This window comes from Argentina anserina, chromosome 1 (assembly GCF_933775445.1).
Source record: "Argentina anserina chromosome 1, drPotAnse1.1, whole genome shotgun sequence".
Taxonomy (NCBI): domain Eukaryota; kingdom Viridiplantae; phylum Streptophyta; class Magnoliopsida; order Rosales; family Rosaceae; genus Argentina; species Argentina anserina.
The window spans coordinates 14,744,723-14,765,796 of NC_065872.1; the positions used below are offsets into that span (position 1 = coordinate 14,744,723).

General features: G+C 37.8%; 3 protein-coding genes across 6 annotated transcripts; all 3 read right to left on the reverse strand.

Annotated features, from left to right (window-relative positions):
* LOC126787997 (uncharacterized) lies at positions 1-3,318 on the reverse strand. 2 transcript variants are annotated; one of them, XM_050513948.1, is made up of 9 exons: positions 3,171-3,318; positions 2,957-3,084; positions 2,272-2,352; positions 2,075-2,163; positions 1,906-1,980; positions 1,284-1,345; positions 1,120-1,179; positions 541-708; positions 1-374 (listed from the first exon to the last, which is right to left on the reverse strand). In XM_050513948.1, exons 2-9 carry the CDS (start codon positions 3,080-3,082, stop codon positions 292-294), a joined length of 744 nt encoding a protein of 247 aa, XP_050369905.1. In that variant the 5' UTR covers positions 3,083-3,084; positions 3,171-3,318; the 3' UTR covers positions 1-291. The 2 variants fall into 2 exon arrangements, with proteins under 2 accessions (XP_050369905.1, XP_050369898.1); XM_050513941.1 differs by having other exon boundaries at positions 535-708; positions 3,171-3,316.
* Positions 3,319-4,438: 1,120 nt separating this feature from the next.
* LOC126785053 (uncharacterized) lies at positions 4,439-11,840 on the reverse strand. Its single transcript, XM_050510633.1, has 13 exons — positions 11,187-11,840; positions 10,391-10,469; positions 9,953-10,009; positions 9,429-9,484; positions 8,402-8,630; positions 7,735-7,821; positions 7,577-7,651; positions 7,324-7,407; positions 6,446-6,510; positions 6,169-6,346; positions 6,006-6,094; positions 5,207-5,321; positions 4,439-4,756 (listed from the first exon to the last, which is right to left on the reverse strand). The coding sequence occupies exons 1-13, from the start codon at positions 11,768-11,770 to the stop codon at positions 4,721-4,723; spliced, it is 1,734 nt and encodes a 577-aa protein (XP_050366590.1). The 5' UTR covers positions 11,771-11,840; the 3' UTR covers positions 4,439-4,720.
* A 4,143-nt stretch (positions 11,841-15,983) lies between these two features.
* Positions 15,984-20,460, reverse strand: LOC126789641 (pentatricopeptide repeat-containing protein At1g11290, chloroplastic-like). 3 transcript variants are annotated; one of them, XR_007671562.1, is made up of 3 exons: positions 18,077-20,460; positions 17,180-17,327; positions 15,984-16,515 (listed from the first exon to the last, which is right to left on the reverse strand). XR_007671562.1 is itself a non-coding variant. In XM_050515829.1 (2 exons), exon 1 carries the CDS (start codon positions 19,809-19,811, stop codon positions 18,102-18,104), a length of 1,710 nt encoding a protein of 569 aa, XP_050371786.1. In that variant the 5' UTR covers positions 19,812-20,460; the 3' UTR covers positions 15,984-16,515; positions 18,077-18,101. The 3 variants fall into 3 exon arrangements, 2 of the variants coding, with proteins under 2 accessions (XP_050371786.1, XP_050371785.1); XM_050515829.1 differs by lacking the exon at positions 17,180-17,327; XM_050515828.1 differs by having other exon boundaries at positions 15,984-17,327.
* Positions 20,461-21,074: the final 614 nt, after the last annotated feature.

Genomic DNA, 21,074 nt, shown 5'->3' on the forward strand with positions numbered 1-21,074 from the left:
TAGTACGAAGTAAAGAATGTACTGCTCTATTATTTCTATAATAAAAAGAGAAACATTTTACAAACCTTCGTAAGGTGTATAAAACTCGGGGATTAGCAACTACAAAAGTATTCCTAACCTCATGACCTACAAACAAAATTTCAAGCATCATGGTTGCAACACTCAGAAAACTTGAAAGGAAAGAGTGCCCATAGATATCAGCAAACTTCATGAAGACATAAGCAGAGCAGGCATCCCACATAGCATTTTTTTTTTCAAGTCCACACATCTTGTACTTAGGCAACCATCTGCTCAAGCAGCTGGTGCTTGGCCATCCAGTCGGGTACCACTACCACGACCACGCCCACGGCCCCTTCCCCTTCCGTGACCGCGCCCTACAAACAAAATACAATATCATCAGATTACCTAATTGAACAAATTAGCAAGCATCCTGGGGCGAGTCAATGTGAGCACAATGAACACTGCTGAAAAGAGTACTCAAAAAGGCATTGACTAAACATATTAAGCAAATAAGTCACTGCTCAAAAAGCTTACCACGACCTTGGACAGGTGCACTTTCAGCATAATCATAGTAACCAACTTGCTGACCATAGCTTCGCCCTCGACCCCTAGAAGAACCACCTCTTGCACGGCCCCTACCTCTCCCACCATAGCCACGCCCACCATCCCAACCATCTCCATTATAATCAACAACTCCATTGTAGCTCCCTGTGCATGCAATAACATGAATCAGAGAAAAATCAAGGCAGCGAATTCGGAAACTCTAAGAAGAACTTGTGGGATCAGAAATAGTGGCAGGTGATTATTTGAGAAGGGAGTCTTGCCTTCATTCCAAAAGCATAAGAGATATAAATACAAGATTTGCAAGGGGAGTTCTGTTATTTTCAATTCAACAATTACCAGCAGCTTGGAAAGAAAAATAAAATCTATACATAATAATTTCACGCGGATTAAATGAGGTCCAAAATCTGACTGCCAACACCGTCAAGAGATAAAGTCCAGCACATCCTATGTTTGAACAGCTAAATTGGCACAATTTCCATAGGAAGAGAATTGTACAATGATTAAAATCCAAGATATAAAAAACAAAATCATTAAGTTAACATTTTAGAGCAGTACCTCTACCCCTGCTTCTTCCTCGGCCACCACGTCCCCTGCCCCGGAATCTAGGTGAACCCTCTGAATTACATATCAAGGTAAATGAATATAAGCCAAAGTGTTTATACAGTAAGAGCCAAGGCCAACATACAAGTATTACATTAACCAAAACATCATCAAATCACCTCCATCATCGTCAACATCATTCAATGGTTTCACTTGATCTGCCGGAATAGGGGGTTGGTAGCTGTAGACAAGCGAATAATGAAAATCAGAGATGCACTAAGCACAAATAAAGTTTCAAGAACGGGCTACTTCTATATGCAGACTTCATTATATGCACACAAAAAAAAATCAAAGATAAGAGAGTAAACATTATCACACATACTAATTAAGAATCTAAGATAACAATGAGTTATACTGACAGGGTGGCCGACACAGAGGGTTCACCTACTGTAAAAAATGTTTTTATGCACCTTTAGGCACCAACGCTGAAATAATTCTACAGTAAAAACTCTACACTTTGTTTTGTAGTACTTTATAAAAGTGTAATTGAAGGCATCATTCATGTAATATTTGATGTGAATCCAAAAGAGTTCATATATGCAGCAATAATTGATCACAAGTGGAAAGTGATAGTTGCAAGATTTATAATGTCCAGTGTTGTTCACCTGGTAAGGTCACAAAGAAACATGTGACATTACAAGGTGAATCCACACCATAATGCTCACTTAAATAGAACCTCCATGATACAGTATAATGTACCCATCCTGATACACAGAAATCAAACGGTCTCTAATGACTTACCCTGTAGAGGTTGGTGACACCTCCGTCTTTGACAAAGTAATTGAGATCATTGAAACATGCCGAGTAGTCTCTAGACTGCAGCAGACAATACAGCATCAATACCAATATCAAGTGAAAAGAATTTCACATCTACACACTTGATATCATAGAAGAGTTTACGGTGACATACGGAAGCAAGCCTTCTTCCAGGGGCTCCCACACGTCAGTTATATCACTTGATCCAATAGAGGTATTCTGATGGAGGCCAATGATCCTTCTCTGGAAGCAGAAAAAGGCTTGGTCAACAAAAAAGAATATACAGAAATGCTATGCTCACTTAAAGTGCATGTAGATACACTCACACACGAAGGTCAAAACCTATCTCACCTTGATTAGTTCAGCAATCATCACAGTTTTATTGATAGCTCTGCCCATTGCCTTGAGGACAATTTCATTGGACCCCTTGTCCTACAGAGATATGAGCATTTGTAAGATAGAGCAAACAAAAAGACTACAAAGCTAATACTTACAACAATCAATAGCCTAAGCACGCTTCAAACCAATAAATGAAAGCAAAAGGCAACAAACTGATGTTAGAACTAATAAAAGTACGCAAACGATATAGAGCTCATGTAATCATGTCAAGACAAACACAACTACGGAAAGAGGGAAAAGAGTAACCTTTGGGAAGTGTACAATCAAATAATAAATAGAACAAAAGCCACTGCGGAAATGGGAAAACTTCAAGTTGAAATAAGTAGTAGTTTCCATGCAAGCAGAGTTGCAGCTTATGACTTTCCCCTAAACAAATTCCAATATATGTGTGCTGAATAAATGATAGGACTCCATCCACCATATTATGGAAATCGATAGATACACAAGCCTAACATCAAAAAATTTCTAGGAAACAACAAATCGAGCGTAGATATAAAATCATTCCTTCTATTAATCCGAAAACCACGAAAACTTATAACCTAATAGAAACAAAGTGAAACATATTTAATACAGAGAGCTAAGCAAAACTGATACACAGAAATATACAAAGCAAAATTAACAAGAAGAAAAAAAAAACCTGAAGGAGAGTGGTGGCGTAAGTGATATAGTTCCTCATGCGGCCTTGAGCGGTTATGCGAATCTCGTTCGCGTTTATAGGCGAGGCCTCCGGCTTGGGCTTCTCCACCCTCTGGTACCTATCCATCTCTGCAACACCAACCCAAACCCCCTAGTGACAACCCTAAACCACCATTCAAATAACAGAAACGATTCAAAATCAGGTTTGCAGTTACCGTTGAGAGAGAGAGAGTCTGAGTGACTACGCGGCGGCTATGGATAGCTCCTCCCTGTGCGGCTCCGGCTGCTTGTTTTTGGTTTTGTTGTTGAGACTTGAAAGCCTGTTTTCTTCAGATTTGAAATTACGCCCCGTGTTTTTGCGGTTTGGAACCTGGTTTTTATATAATAAAGCCAAAAGATAAAGGAGCCGAGGAAGATGCCTAGCCAAAACAAAATTTATATTTCTTCTTTTCCCTTTTTTTTTCTTTTTTTTTTTTAATTTCGATTTTTCAGATGTCGCGGTCCTATCGCCGCTAAGACCGAGCGCTCCGATCCTATTTGCTCGCATCCCCAGCACTAGGCTATGTTGCCTCTTTTCATTTCCATAAAAATCTCAATTTCATTTATTCGTAATTTATAAATTCTCCTACAAAAATTCATATCTGAGGGTCGTGTGACAAGTATGTGTCCATCGTAAGTCATTCAAGTTTGAAATTGTAAGTTTACCCTAACGATGATGGTTTACCGTAGCTAACCTCTCACCTAAGTTTTTTGTATAAAAAAAAAATATAGAAATAAAAACATAGGAAAAGCACATAAAAGTGTGCCTGCTTTACGTACTGGATGTCCTTATATTAATAAATGATACCAAGCCATTAAGATATGGTAGTATGTATACTACTGATTTATTGCAAACCAAATTAGTTGGGGGGATTACAATAAAAAGGCAACAAATCAAATAGCAGACTCAAATCCTATACTAGCAAGCCGATGAGCAGCTTGGTTACAACTTCTAGGAGCAAAACAGAAACTGAATTGCTGCATTTGTTGCTTGAGAGCCAAGATATCATCAATAATATTACGCAACTCAGAGAGGTTCCTAGACGGCTGCATGGCAGGCACTTGCCGAGCTTGTTTGAATTCCTCCAGCCATGTCATAGATCCCAAAAAATGTCTGCAGCCGTTTTACATTAAGATACGGTAGTATGTTGGTAACTAGGATTTACTAATACTCTCTTTTGGTGATGCATTCTCAGCTCCAAGTACCCTAGTATTTTCCCCCCATTTTCGTTTACATTGGAGATCATTCAGCCCCAAGGCTAAGGCTTTGCATCTTCAATTGCCAGCTGACCAAGATGTGAAAAACTCTAGGTAAGAACTAAGGAGCAAGTCGTGTTTCTCAGATGAGATGAGTAGAAAAGACTTGATGAATAATAAGTCCTATCAACCACAAGCTTCTGTAATTTAGAAATTTGATAATAATGCTTCTTACTAATGTAGTCACTAGACCAACATGGCTGTACAATTCAACGTGTTTTACAAGTATCATTGTCGGGTTCATAATGAAGCAAATGCAGGCAACCCAGAAAACTGAACTCTTGATATTAAAAACAAAGGTTGGAATACAAACTACACATTTTCTACCGAGTGCCATCCCATTCGACGTAATTAACATGTATAAATTAAACTCGGGAGTCAAATATCTAAAAAACAAACATATAGCTAGAATAGCTACCCTTCAACTAAAAGCATGCATTACACTTCCTCTCCTGCACGTTGTCATGGGTCAAACTCCAAACTTCGCCTGGTAAACTTGTGGTTGCTGCCAGAAAGAAAAAAAAAGAGACAAATGAGAACCAAGATACATTGCCTTTAGAATTCAGGTCAGCAGAAATATATAAATAAATACATCGTTCCCATGATGCAAGCATCTAATGGAGTGACGTGCTACTGCAGATAATTCCTTAACATACGCTTCAAATTAAACCCCTATGGAGCAGATATTTAAAGTTTCCACCATGGCTGGATTCACCACATTCTTAAATCAAGCGGGAAAAACTGAAAACTACATTGTCAAAACATCATACATGTTGAATATTTTAGTCAATGCAGCTTCTAGAAACCCAAACCTCTCTAGTTTATGATACACCATCACTCCAGCTATATTATGTTATAAAGACTTGGGTACATCTAGTATTAAAACAAAACTTTAAATCAGACATGGAACGACTTATTTATGTGAAAGAAGAGGAAGAATATAAAAATATATTACCATAAAAGTGGCTGAAATTTGCCTGCCTGCAAACCATCTCAGATGCATTGCACGTTGAGCTGCAGCTGCGCCTTCCACAGTTTCAAACCGCAAATACACATAACCAGCACTGTTTCTGTATCCAGATAAAAACAAAGTATCAAGCGGGGGAACTTGCATCCATGCACACAAGTGCTTATGCACCACAAGGTCCACAAGCAGTGAACTGCAACAAAAACCTTAAAATATGCATAGGATAATTGCTGTTTCTTAACACTAGTGAACTGTACTGATTCACCATATTAGAAATTATGGCGCCTTCTATTCCGCGGGTGTAGTATAATAAGGAAAAAAAAAAGATAAACTGATGTAGCACAACACAAGGGTATTGTGCTTAAAGTCTTATAAGCTGAAGTTTGGGGTTATATTATGTCACGTGGAGTGGTCTTGTGGTTACGAATCTGGTGGAATAAAGGGAAATCTGTGATCACATAAAGAATTCTCACGAACAATTCAAGTGAAACTGATAAAAATACACAATTTCGTTCACAGATTTCAATCATTAGTATTGGTTGTAGACTAAAAATTGAATGATTTCAGGAAAACCTAGCACCTTAAATATTAATGTCCAACAGAGACTGCCTGAGAGAAACTGCAAAGATCTCACGAAAGGACGAGGGGAAGCAAAACAATGATCCTATTACATCCCTGACTTCAAGAGACTCAAAAACATTTTAAATAAATAGCATACAGCAGACGACATATTTAACAGAAAGGGCATATTTGACCTGTCTATACACACACACACACACACACTTACTTTTCCACGTAAATATGCTTCACACGACCATATTTATTACATTCCTCTTCTACATCTTCTTTTATGTCCGCATCAAACTCTGGATCCATCTGCAATATATTCTTAAATCATCAGATTACATTCTTAAAGTGAAATAAGCAGTAAGCTGCTAAAGGACACCAACCTCCGTCATGGGATCAAACATATCCTTCAATAATAGACATTCACTTGGGTTTCCAATAGGTTCTGCAGTCGGCATAACTTTTGCTGGAAGAAATGGTGCAGAAAATGGAGCTTGACCATTTATCGGCAAATTTGGTGCTGACCCATTCAGCACAGGAACTCCAAGAGAACCAGCAATACTGCCACCCGGGAAAAAAATTTAAGAAAAAAAGGAAATGTATATATAATGACATATCTTATGCTATAAATGCAGTGAGAAAAAGCAAATAGATACAAACCTTGTGGCAGTTCCTGTTCGGTCTAGCTTTTGCATTAACAGTGCCCTAGATTGTGCATTTAAAGACTGCCAAGAAAAATAAAGAGAATTAGAAAAAGTCATTTTGTAGAAACTGGTATGCATCCTACCCCAAAAAATAAGTAAACAAGGTGGACCCCAGGTGGACCCCTGTTTATCTGTTATTTAGGTTTCTCTCATGATGATGATGAAATTAACTATTACGGCGTCCACCACATACAGATATATCCTCAGAATTCCTCCAGCAGTTCTTATCCCTTTACAAGTATTTGTTGTGTTTTTGGCTCGTTGATACATGCTGGAGAGTTAGGATTCAGTAATCAAATCCAGGTTTAGAAAGGAAAGAAGTTAGCACAGCTTTTCTATGTTTTAGGAGAGTATATCTTCCAATATTCTATTAGGATTTGTGTTAGGTTTAGTAATCCTAGTCCATATTGTATCAATAGGGCTGCAGGGGTTTTTTTAGTAGAGAGACAGAAATCCTAAAGAGAGAGCTAAGGGTGATAGAGAGATAGGAGCTAGACATGAAGGGGTTAAGGCCTGCAATAAGTACTTGTACCTAAATTCTTCAGTACTAGTAAATCTCTCAAGAGAGATCACAGTGGAGGTAGGCTTCGGCTGAACCACTATAACTTTGGTATGTTTTTGTTTTAATTTCTTTGCTTATATCGCGAATAACTATTAAGATCTAAAGGCGCTTATAACAACAGTATTAACATCAGTGAGCTTTCTGGGTATTCTATTAAGCACATTTGATAAAAAAAAATAGTCTGTTTACTTTCAAACCCTGCAGATTTAACAGTGATACTTAGAACTTTGAGATGTATCAAGCAGGCACATAATTGAACTGTTCAGACTCACCAAACCACCACCATCATCATCATCAAAATCTGCAGATTTTGCTCCAGCCTCTTGCGAGCCAACATGATCTGTAACAGATGAAACCTACACAATACCAGTGTCAAACAAGTTTCTGCATTTTCTCAGGAATCAATATCCTTGAAAGTACTACCAAAGATAACTGAAGGAAGCAAGCATCTGAAATTATGCGTCTATGAATACTTTGGCATACAATTTTATTATATGTATATATATACACATTTATTATTTCTACCTTGATAGTTCGACCGGCAATGTCCAACTTCCCATTCAAACTTTGAGCTGCTTTGGCATGTTCTAGATGAGCAAACTATAAACATGGAAGATAGATCATTAAGTACCACGCAACAAGCATAAAATATTTTAAACAATCACTGGAAGGTAATCACTGACTTGAACAAACCCAAACCCCTTGCACTGTGATGTCTCAATATCAAGGGGAAGTTGCACGAGCTCCACCGGACCAAATGGTTCAAAAATCTGAGACCAAATAGGACATATGTCATGAAATTTATACAATTTCACAAAAAAAAAATGAAAACCAAAAAGTATATTTATCATCACATTCTTACTACTATTATAACATATGGCCACAAATGTCAATTTTAAAATCCTTAGTTGTATCTTGTAACAAATTACACCCCTGAGCAGGGATACGGGAGAGCCAATTAAGGATTTCAAATGGAATGTTTTATCATATAACAATCACAACCAAGTATATATGATTTTTTATTATATACATACTGACTGTTATATACAAAACCAATGTAATTGTATAATGCACATTCTTTGATAATCTGATAAAAGCCCACTTTGCCTATGCACGGGACCCAAAAGTAATTTATTGTAGTTCTTTTCTTGGGAGAGGGGACTCACCATGTGTATTTCCAGAGCCTAAAAAGAAACACTTCCATTGACCATTAACCAAAGTATACTCAATAAATCTTCCTATGGTGAAAGTTTAGTTTAACCTTACATATTTTCTTATTATTTTCCAGAGAAATATGCACATCATATGTGTAACCATGCAGTAATTACTGTACCAAAATGGAGACCATACCTCTCTAAGATGAGTCTCAGTCATGTTAAAATGCAAGTTCCCTACATATAATTTCCTGTCAACTGCACCGTATGGTCCTACTATGCCTGTGGTACCACCGGAAGCAGTTGATTGAACAAGATTCTTTTCTGCCTCTGAAGGTTTCACCATTACAGGTTGTCCAAGAAGTAGCTGGCCTGAGAGAGCAATTGCCATTGGCACATGCATTGCATCATAAAATTCAATATACCTGCAGCATTGAGGCTCTTACATTTAGTTTAATGAAACATATGATCCTACAAGTACTTTAATCAAAACTTACAAAGCATATATCAAAGAGACATATGCAAACAAAAACTCTAGAGCAGAGAACTCAAGCTGAATTTCTTTTGATGAATCTGATGACTCATATAAAAGAAAATGTTAGGTCAAAATGGTAAAGTAATAAGCTACGAGAAATATCACTAATAAATTATAAATATGACAGATACTGATATAGGACAGGTAGGAAAAGCAAGCAGTCAACTGCATCCCTACTTTGAATGAGCATATAAGTATTGGTAACAAAATCCAAAACAAACTAATATTAAAGAAAACTGCCATTTTAAATCTTCAACCACACCGGAAAGACCACTAAGTTGAACTGGCTGTCAGACTTATAAGCCAAAGATTATCAAGCCAACACAAACACCACCCTCCATATGATTTCAATGCCAAAACCCTATGATACCAAATTCCACGACAGAAGGCGATGACAGTTATTGAAGATTTTGATAAGGTGCACTCGGATGCAGAATGGAGCCCTTATTGCACGAAACACGTACAGGAAGAAAGCGGTAAACGATACAATAGGTTTTGGTCATCTACCTCAAGTGTGCAGCATGAATTGATTAAACATGAGTGCAAGGTATTCCCACCATCCCTCATCATTATCGCATTGCTAGTTCATTTAAGAATACAGTTAAACTTGATTCTAAAGAGATGATATGCTAACAACTTATCACAACACACACATGGACTATGATATAACTTTGCACAATACACATACCCAACTCCTTTTGATCGTCTTGAATTCCTGTCCATGATCAGCCGGACATCCCTCACCTGAAAGTTCCAAAAAAAAATTTGTAAGATCGAATTTAAATAGAAGTACCTGAACAAAAGTGGCTTATACAGACGTTTATAATTCACATGACATGATGAAACAGCTAGTTGAGGGTGTTCACCAGATGATCACATAACTCATTTGTACATTTTCACTCACCCCACATATACAGAATGTTGAGACAACACAACTCATTATATTACTCCTAACTGAAGGCAGAGGATCATGTACTGCAACAGGAAGCAAATGTATCTCAATAACATGCACTCATAATGTGTGAAGGAGTGTCTCTAGAACTAAGATTCCATATTGTGAAACAAGTATGAGAAACAACTCAAACAAGTGAAATTCACTAGTGCATGCAGCTGTTGCAAAATGTGAAAACAACATACCAGAACTCGTTGCATACATCATAATAATCAACAATATCAACTAAGACCATAAAGGAAGAATTAATTTCAGCCTACCTTGCCCGCTTTTGAGAAGAATTCATAAACATCTCGCTCAGTCGCCTTCAGTGGCATCTGTCAGCACCAGATGACAACAAAAATGAAAATTAGAGATAACGTAATTATCAAAAAAGGGAATAGTTTAGTTTCGGTAACCAAATGTACACATCAACAACTACAATCAATTACACTCAGTTAAAAAATGAGACCTGCAAATATAAACTGTCATGTAAAAAAGTTATCATGTGGGAAAGAACATTCTGTCATACAAGTCTGATAAGTTACTAGCAAGCAGTAATTATAGTTCCCAGAAAAAACAAACACATATAAATCATAAATCTCAGTATTGTTTTATTTGAGAACCTAAAACAATTTCCCTATGAATTGTACCTAGGCATTGATTTTAAATTATTTCAACAACAAACCTAGGGATAAAAAGACAAGCATTTTATTTACCTGGTAAGCGAAAACAGTTCTCTGATCCCTTTCTGGATCAGCTTCAGGCTCCGCCATTTCTTTTTTGTCTTTAAACCTCCTGCCAGTGATACTAGACAAAATTAGATGATTTCAATTGTTATAAAATTGATTGTTTCAATAGAAATGGCTGAAAGTACAATTCGTCATACTCACACGTTTCCAACAAAATAAAACTGATGAAGCTTATTATCTCGTGTTTGACAAACCATCTTCGCTCAGTCTTCATGTGAGAATATATGATTATTGTGCAATCATTATATCAGGATAACAGTCAGTTTGGTTCTTGCCATTACTTAAGACTGAGGGAACTAGAAAATACAGACTGAGGGAAAGAGCAACCAATATATTTTCTTAAATATGCAATGTTTTGGTGTCACCTCACTAAAGAACTATCAAATACATCTTAGCCCTCAACTAGGAGTAATCAACATATTATCCCTAAGGTTTGCTCCTAAGAAAATTACCATCACCTCTCATTCCATTACTGTTCTTCGCACATAAGAATATCCCAAAAGTTCATTCCCTTTTAAGATCTACTGATAAATTTCTCGAAAAACAAAGATAATTAGTCCAAGACACGCCGTATCCCCTGGATAATAACTATATACTCTTATTTTATGATTCAATTCAATTCTTCTCTAACAGTTAAGAATTACAAAACTCATTTATGTTAACTCCTATTAATCCATAATGAGATGTAATATCAGCTCAAACAAGTTTGTAACATAATCAGAGGCATACACTAGTCGATAAACTAGTCCGAAAATCACAATACCTGCTCTCATTCATCTCAAACTCTCGTTCCTTCTCCCTAACTTCCCTCTCCCTATCTCGATCAGTGTGGCTCCTACTCCTCCTGGACCTCTCCTTCTCCTCCCTCTCCGACCTGCTCACACTCCTCCTCGACCTCTCCCTCTCCAACCTACTCGCACTCCTCTCCCTCTCCTTCTCATCCTTCTCTCTCTCCTCCCTCTCTCTCCTCTCCTTCTCCTTCTCCTTCTCTTTATCCCTCTCCCTCCTCTCCCTCTCCTTCTCCTTATCCCTACCGCTCCTCTCCCTCTCCCTCTCGCCGCCGCGATCCTTGTCCCGCTCGCCGTCCCTCTCCCTCTCTCTCCCGCTGCGGTGGTGGCGATCCACGTCCCTATCTCTATCCTTTTCCTTATCGCGGCCGTTCTCGTGGTCGCCGCCACCACCTCTGGACCTCTTGCTGCTCTTCTTCTCTTCCTCTTCGGCGCCGGCGTCTCTCTTACGGTAGCTCTTCTCGGCGGATGGGTCCTTCTTGGCCGGCTTCTTCTTGGAGTCGCGGTCGTCGTTATCCTGCACAGTCTTCTCGAGGTAATCGTACTCGTCGAAATCCATGGCTGCGATTCAGAGAGTTTTGGGATTTCTAGGGTTTTGAAGGGTTTGAGTAAACGGGAAAGGATTTGGTTCTGGGTTCTCGATAAATCTATTAATCTGGATCAGACCGTAATTTACTCGTATGTAAGGGGCTCTTTTTAAACGAGGACACAATACTAAAGTATAAAACCGATTTAATTATTTATTTTGGTCTACACTACTACACCAATAAACATAAGGAACTAAGTTACGATACCACGCTGTCGTACTATTGTTTTACAGTAGTAATTAGGTTAGTGTCTAATTATAAGTGAATTAAAATTTTTAGAACTAGTTTAAGTTAAGAGAATAACGAAGAAAACGAGATATAAAAAAAGAAAGAAAAAACAAAAAAATGAGGCAAACAAATTATATCCAATAGCGAAAAAATAGGACATAAGTCAAACCGACAATGTTCATAAGTGGTGGAACAATGCATCACCAAATTTAGGGTCTGATTGTAAGCAAATTAGAATTTTTTAAAATGATTTAAGTAGAAAGAATAACGAAAAATCGAAACATATATATATATATAGAGAGAGAGAGAGCAATCGAATGAGAATAAGATGAGAGAATGAGGAAAAATAATTTATACCCATTGGTAGTCAAATAAATAAGTGGAAAAATGACATAAGCCGACCTGTGTTAGAGTCGGAAGCGAATTATAGTTTTAAAAACTGGTTTAATTAGAGAGAATAACAAATAAAGCGAGATACATAGAGAGAGAGCAATCGAAGGAGAAGAAGAGAAGATAATAAGGCAAAAAAGAAAAATTATACTTAAGTGCATAAAGTTTGGAGATGAAGAAATCCTGCAAACCAACCATGTTTATTTCTAAGTGATTATTTCTAAGTGATTGTACTTCACAACTCTAACATGCACATATGATATGTTATCATGCTTCAAACAACTAAGGTTAATCAAGCCTTAATCATTCATCATGTCATGGCAAACAATTATACCCAAATTGATTAAATTTAAGCATGAATGTTCAACTTTTGAACTAGCATATTCAAGTGCTAATGAAAAGTACATTAAACAAAATATTTATATCAATGTCACACAAGATTGGCTAGGGTTTTCACTCTAGTCCCAACAAACTAACTACTCACTCATAACCACATACACAAACATCAACATGTTTATGAACATTAAAGTAAAAAGAGAGTAGAGAGGTGACTAGTGAATCTCAAGTTGAGGATGATGTGGATGAACTCATGGAGGTCTTGACATGGTGGTGATGGAGATCCTCAAATGATTCTAGACTCATCTTCTTCATCCTTGCTTGATGATTGTGTATGAAAAATAGTGGATGATGAGGTGATGAAACTTGGTGTTTTTAGAATGAGATGGGTAGATGAAAATGTTTTCTTCCTTTCTTTCTCTTAGTGGTGATGGAGATGGTTCCCTTGGAGATAGTGGTGATGGAGGTTTTTGTAAAGGAGAATGCCGGTGGAAAAAAGTAGAGAAAAATGAGAGATAATGGTGTAGTGAGTGGGTGGTTGGTTATGGAAGAAGTGAGTGTTAAAGGAGGAAGTAAGTGATCATGGAAGAAGTTGGTGATAAAGGAGAAAGTGAGTGATCATTGAAGGAAGTGGGTGATCATAGAGGAAGTGAATGATCATGGAAGAAATGGGTGATCATGGGGGAAGTGGGTGATGACTAGATAATGATGGACCTATAAGTGATGATTACACCCAAATCAAATCAGATTTTTACATAATATAGGTGTGGATTTTTAGACAATGGGGATCTATGATTTTATGAGAAAGAGAGAAAAGTGGTGTAGTTAAATCTCAACTAAAAAGATGTGATCTAGTTGTGATAGAACAATGTGCTGCTCTTCCCTTACTCCTCCATAAAATTAGCCGGAAAATGCATGGCACCACCAAAAGTAGTGGTGCTCCGCCATAATAGTACCGCTAAAAGTGGTGGTGCTCGGAAAATTGCCGGAATTTCACATTTTCCTCTTCTTGTCAAGATATTTTACAAAACATGGAAATAAATTAGTCTAAATTAAATTAAACACACATAATAAGTAAATTTCATATTTTAAAATATTAGAATATATGAGAATGATCCAACATTAGAGTTGAATAGCATTAGCAACGTATCTCTATGTCAGAAAGACTATCAAATTTTCAAATTGATTTCCCTGTTCTTATTTACCCATAAAGACTCCCAAGATCAAGAATAATCCAATACCAACCCAAGAGAACCCTAGAGCACCACTTCCTCCCTTGCCACTCAAAACCCTAGCTAGTCTAGGTTATATTTAGGCGGCTCCCTTGGCTGTCCTTGATTGTCCTCCCTTTCCATATTGCTTCTTCATGTCAAACATAAATGCAGTCAGCCAAAGTTTTGCACACTCATTGGCAATTGTAGATCAAGATGTGTTCGACATCTCAAATATTCGAGACGACGACGAAGACCCTTGGGGTTTTAGTCAAGCTTTTCTCCTGGCACGTCCTTTGGTGAAGATGAAATTCTCCACCATGGATCTATGTTCTTACTTTAAACGAATTTGGAAACTTGAAGGTCTGTTTCAAGTGCAAGCCCAGAATTCATAGTGGTTCCTCTTTGCTTTTAACCATGGCAGAGCTCCGGTGGTATTTGCAGAATATGATGGCATCGTTGACATCCAATCCATGTCGATGGAGCATCTAGTATATATCTATGATGAAAAACCTCCCACCCCTAGCTCTAAGGCAAAGGGAAAGGAGCAAGCTTAGTTTTTTTTAGTTTTGTGCCTCGATGCCTTTGTTAGAGGTGGAGGTGTTTATTTTTCATTGTTGAATCCAATTTTGGTTTGGTTTTTTCTTTTTTAGTTTTGTTGTTGCCGAATCCATGCTTGTCATGGTATAGGTTTTTTCTTTTCCTTCCATGGTGCGGAAACATATTTAATAGTAGGTCTATCATATATATCACTATGGTACGTGTACCATGAAGCCTTGCTTACCCCTAGGTGGTAGCGGGTAGTTATGTAATGGTTTGCTTGGCTTGTGTTTGTCCTCTATAAATGAATTATCTCTTCAAAAATAATTATGTTGTCCGATGTATTATATTATTTTATTTGATGATAATTAAATGAACAAAAAATTTCAACGGGTGCAAAAATTACATCGGACATTGCCAAAAATGTAAAAATTATTATATAAATTATGTAATTATTAATTTATATACGGGTGCGGCTATTGACACCCCACGTTATACTTTGTTCACCCAACAACCTATTGATTTATTGAAAGACAGTAATACCCTAATGTAAAATTATTGTAATAGACAAATTTATTAAATTTGTAATTCATTTTTGTTTATTCACATATCTATTAAATAGTTAAAACTGAAACTAATGAAAAAATTGAAATCCTTATACTTATGCAATATTGTTAAATTGAACAACATGTTTTTTTTTGTTGGAATTTGGACTTTAATGGGATTGAATTTGTTTTCTTAGCTGATATTTTTATATTTACAAAACCTAGTTACATGTAGTAGTAATGCAAGTTTTGTTCTTAATAGAGATTGTCAAAATAAATCTGAAATAAAATCTGAACAAAGTAAGTTTAGAATTGAAAAAAAAAATTGTGTAATGTAAGAACAAAATGTAGGATGAACAAAACAAACTTAAAATTGGAGAAATTATGTTGAGTTATTGAAAAATGAGCAATTTAGGTATTATAATTGGGTAAACATAGTAATTTGAAAATATAAAAAGATATACGTGGGGTGAACAAAGTAAATTGTAGGGTGACAATAGCCGCACCCTTTATATATTCGATCGGGTCTATATGAATTCTTAAATTTCTATTATATTATAAATTTAGCGAAATATTAATGTAGTACGTTAGCCCCGAGTCAGGACCGGCAAAAATTATTATTTTAACGAAATTATTAATGAATTGGATATTAATTTAACAAAATTTTATTATAATAATTAGTAAAATTTTCCTACTTTATAAGGACAATCATTTAACCACGGTAAGTGACCTAGTGGTTATTACTTAGTTGGTCGTGTCGGCAACCTAAGTTTGAACAGCAAAGGCCTTGGGATAGCCTAACACTGTCAAAAACAAATCAACCATGAGCATTTTGACTATGACATACTATATGCCTCTTCCAGATTCAGATTTAAAGTCTCTAGATATGCTAACGCTCATCAAAAACATGTCGCATGCGATGTACATCCTTGTTGCCCCGGTACAAAACTACTACATATGCGTAGTTAATTGGAAACACAACACTAGCATCCACAAATATATCTGTTTGATAAGGCTTTCTAGCCATAACTCATCAAAGATAATAATGCCTGTCAATACAAGGTAATTAAGAGAACATAATGACAAGCAAGAAGCAACTTCAAACTCCCCCGTAGTGGTTCAAGTACAACAGAGCTCTCTTGCATCCAGCACATAAGTCTCTTGATACAATGATACCACCAGAGTCTTCGATCGCTTCAACCGTACCAGAGGAATGCCATTTTAGATAAAACTTCCACTTATTCAGAATATGACTAGAGTGCATATTCACCAATGTGTTTGGCCATTTAATCTCATCGCTATTAGTATACATCTCCGGGCTGATGCTCAAGCAGATCCATCCCAATCTATGTCTTCAATACAGCCAGCCTCCAAGATAGTGAGAGCAGTGAGCAGCATATGACGACTAACATCATCCCATAGTTTAACCTTCACTAAAGGTGACGGTAGTTGGCTGTACAGTTCATGCTGCAAAGATTGGTTATTAGTCAGGACTAAATTAAATATTACATTCATAAATAAAAGAGTAGAAAGATATGATTTTCAGAAGAATTGACATGTTCTATATAGCTTAAAATTGTACAGTTGTCATTACTATGGATAAATGGCAAGTAACAAGGTATTTCTAACATTGCCAGACTCTCGTTATATAGAAAACATACAGGATTTAAGATGGTGTAACCAGAGCTCCAGAGCACTGGCCAGCTCATCTGTGGGATGACTACCACAACTGAATATCAAAAGTAATTTTTAAGCTAGATACCATGACAAAAGTTTAAATATGAAGGCAAACAAGGGGTATCTTATGTTCTCTCTACCCTGAAAAGCAGGTACATTATCATGCTGCATCACTGGACAGCAAGCATATGTACTTATAACCCTCGTCACTTCACAATTTTCTGGCCAAAGATTTGATACTCAGCAACTATGATAAGCTTCTTCTCACTTTTCTGGCTAGACAATGGTAGTCCTTAGTTAAGAACACTCCACGTGCACTTGGTGACAAGTACAATGGCTTATACAGGCACAATATTTCTACAAGTCTACAACTCATTGTACTGTGTATTTTTAAATCTCGCATGCAACAAAATGCATGGTCACCAATGCTAAGCTGAAATTAAACATGTATTACCTGGAGAAATTATGGCACCAATTTGTTTGGAGATATGCCTAATAAAGCGTATTTTCATTATAATCTGTTCTCCTGGAGAGAAAACAGAGGCACCCATCCATAATGGATACAAAGGATACAAAAGGGAAGGATGCGACAAATCCAAGTCCTGAATCATAAAGCAAGAGCCTTTTTGAGACATATACACAATTTTGATCATTCTAGTAAAGATATCAAAATACAACTGTGCGAAGGAAGATAAATTTTACTAAATTATGCAATGCATTTTCACATTGGAAAGATCATGATTTCATTACAATAAAATTATGAGAAAACATCAGTTGACATATTAGTAGGACCCTCATTAGAAGCTAATACATCCAACAAGACATTTTCAACAATAAGCCAGCTGTGAAACCCCTATGCTTCTTCCCAAGGTGAAAAGTCAAGCCTGCATTGACTAAAACAGTACAATACCTATTTGCAACGGATCTGTAATCAACATGGAAATAAACCTTAAGCCCTTCAGATATTATGCAACCACAATCAAACAGTTCCTGTCCCAATGGATAATCATATACCGAGTGACCATGTAATCTTCCATGATCTTTCTAAAACCATCAGTATTATCTTGCTAAGGTTTCTATGTTCCTACTTTAATATATATAAAAACATGTTCTTAATAATAGAAATTATCGCAATTTTGCTGTCTGTAAGAGTTACACTATCAAAAGTTATTCAACCAATGCAAAAGGGAAAAGAAAACGTGTGTGCACACACACACACACACACCAGCCACCTTCTACTTAAGTTGTGCTTGAGAGAACAGGAACAAATTCGATCCAAGTTTGAAAACATAACATATGAAAATTATTCGGTAACAGGTATTGATATGTGCATGTCAAAAGTTGTATCTACCTTTTCTTGATATTGTAATGTTGAATCAAATCCAACTATAACCAGGAGTTTTTCTTATTCCTCTGTCATACATGAGCTTCCGTACTCCTGCTGCATCATCCCAGGAGCCGCTTGTCAACAACACATTTGATAGCAGTATGTAAGTTGCAGGATCATTTGGGCACAGTTGTTGAAGCTTTTTTGCATAACGAAAAGCAAGTTCCTCATTTCCATGAACTTGGCAAGCACTTAGCAGGGCTTTGTATACAGAGGCACCTGGCTCTATTGGCATGCTACTGACAAAGGCTTCCGCTTCCAGAAGGTTTCCAGCCCGACCAAAAAGATCAGTGACTGTAGCGTAGTGCTCCATCTTGGGTGGATTGAGTAAATCATCATGGCTCATTAGATTGAAATACTCGAGCCCTTTGTCCAACAAACCAACATGGCTACAGGCAGTGAGTACAATTAAGAAGGTGGTGTCATCTGGTTTGACCTCTGTTCTTCTCATTTGTTCAAATAATTCAACAGTCTCCTTCCCAAATCCATGATGTGCATATCCTGATAATAATGAATTCCACGAGACCACATCATACTCTTTCATCAAAGTAAATGCCCACTTTGCATCATGGATGGCACCACATCTTCCATACATTGAAACAAGCCCATTCTGAACACATAAATTTGATTCCTGTCCACTCTTGAAGATGAGAGCATGGATCTTCTTTCCCTCTACAAGTGCCAAAATAGTTCCTACCGCTTTTAACATACTTGTAAATGTGAAACAATCCACAGCAACACCGGCCTCCCTCATTTCAGAGAAACACTTCCGAGCTTCATCACTGCTCCCAATATTACAAAAGCCCGCAATCACTGCATTCCACGAAATCTGACACCACACTGCAACACATGCGCAAAGCGCACAAAAGTCCTCCAAGCTACAATTAAACTCCGAATATACAGTCAAAAGAGTAACCACAATATAGACATTAGAACTAAACCCTTCTTTCACTATCCGGCAGTGCACTTGCCTGCAAGAATTCCAACTAGGAAACGAACTCAACAAACTATTATAAGTAACATGATTCGGCTTCATACCCAACCTCACCATTTCCCTCACCAAACTCATTGCCTCACCAGACAGTCCACCCTGCGCGCACCCCTTAACCATAGAAGTCCAAGTCACAACATTCCTCTCCCTCGTTTGATCAAACACCCGCCGCGCCTCACCAACCTTACAACACTTTGCATACATATCTATCAACCCTGTCCCCACCACAACATCATCACAGACCCCCATTTTCAAGCTCAACCCATGAACCTGAGCTCCAAGCTCCTCAGCTTCCATCTGTGCACAACACACCAACACACTCGAAAAGCTAAACGTCGTCGGCGGCTCTTCTCCGTATCTCAACATGTTCAAAAACCAACGGGATGCTCTCAGTGGAGAGCCACTTTGCAAATACGCAGAAATCAATGAGTTCCAAGTTACTACATTTCTGTGAGGACTTTCGTCGAACACGTTGTGGGCATTACGTAAGTGGCCGCATTTTCCGTACATGTCGACGAGAGCGCTGGTTGTGTAGACATTGGAGAGGCCCAGTTTGATGATAACGGCGTGGACGGCAGTACCCAGGTGGAGAGAGGCCGAGGCTGCGCAGAAAGATAGGATCTTGGTGAGGGTTTGAGGGGTTGGAGAAGAAGACCCAGAGAAGAGGCTTGAAGGAACAAGCTGTGATAGCTCGTGGGATAGTGTCATTTTGGAATTGGAGATTCTTATTGTTACAACGACCAAGGTTTATGTGTGTCGAAGTGTTTATTAGCGAAAGTTATTCAGTACACAGGTCATGTAAACCGTTGGATTTGACAGGTGGACAACATCATCGTTCTACAGGGTTGATGCGATCAGTGAGGCGAGTCAAGGTGAGCATAACCAACCACCCCAGTAATCATCGGAAAAAAAAAACAGCAGCAAGCTTTTCTGGTTCTATAGTTTTGTTCTTAGCGGGTCGAGTTCAAATTGTTCTTCCTTTCATTCTTGATTCTGGCAGCATAGGTGGGTGGCATGGAAGTGCCTAGAGGCAGCATAGAGCTTCAAATATGTCAACCATGATATCGACGAATTCTTAGTCAGAGCAACTGGAGGGTGATTGGGTGAGGTCAAATTCGTTGAGCAATTATGGTGGCGAATGGCGGCAGGGGAGGATGAGGAAGAGTGGCAGTGATTACGCAAAGAGAGTTGAGAGATTGGAGTATGTGGGTTTCGGTAAGTGATTTGGGGATGGAGATTTGAGGAGAGAAGAAATTTGGTCTTTTAAATCAGCGAAGGAAGAGGAGGAGATAGAGGCCATGATCATGTTAGGCATAGCAATTGGAGATGCAGATTTGCAGACAAACGCAAAAAGAGGGAAGATGAGAAAACAGAGATGGAAAGACGGGCATACCCCAGCAACACTAATAGCGCGTGCACACCAACTAAACCTGTGTCTCTACACACCTCGTGTATAGAATAAGCTCTCGTTTATTAGTCGTTACTTTTTTGTTCCCCAATGAAGTTTTGATAGGCAAGTTTTGGCAAGGTAACCCCATTAACACTAGGAAAGTAAAAGTGTCACAAACAATTAGACCAACAAAGGAGGTGATTTCTCCTCTTGGAGCACATTCCTCTTTTATCGTATGAAAACTTCAGCAAGCGCTCTCGTCGACATGTACGGCGAAAGAAGTCGGTCCATGTAACCAAAAAACAAGTAGTCTATCAACAATCAACATGAATGTGATAGAATATAATTATGGCACACCCAACAGTTTAAACCGGAAAATCCGTACTAACGTAAAAGTTAGTGTATTCTGACTGAAAACAAAACAAAGAGTTGAGTTTTCTATGAATCTAGTTTTTGCAAGACGGTGGCAACTTTATTAATTGACAACTACAAACTTGAAATTACTGACACCTAAAATCTACATTTCCCATGATTTGCCTACGAAAAAATGAAATGATTTTACAGGGTTGAGCTACTGTAAA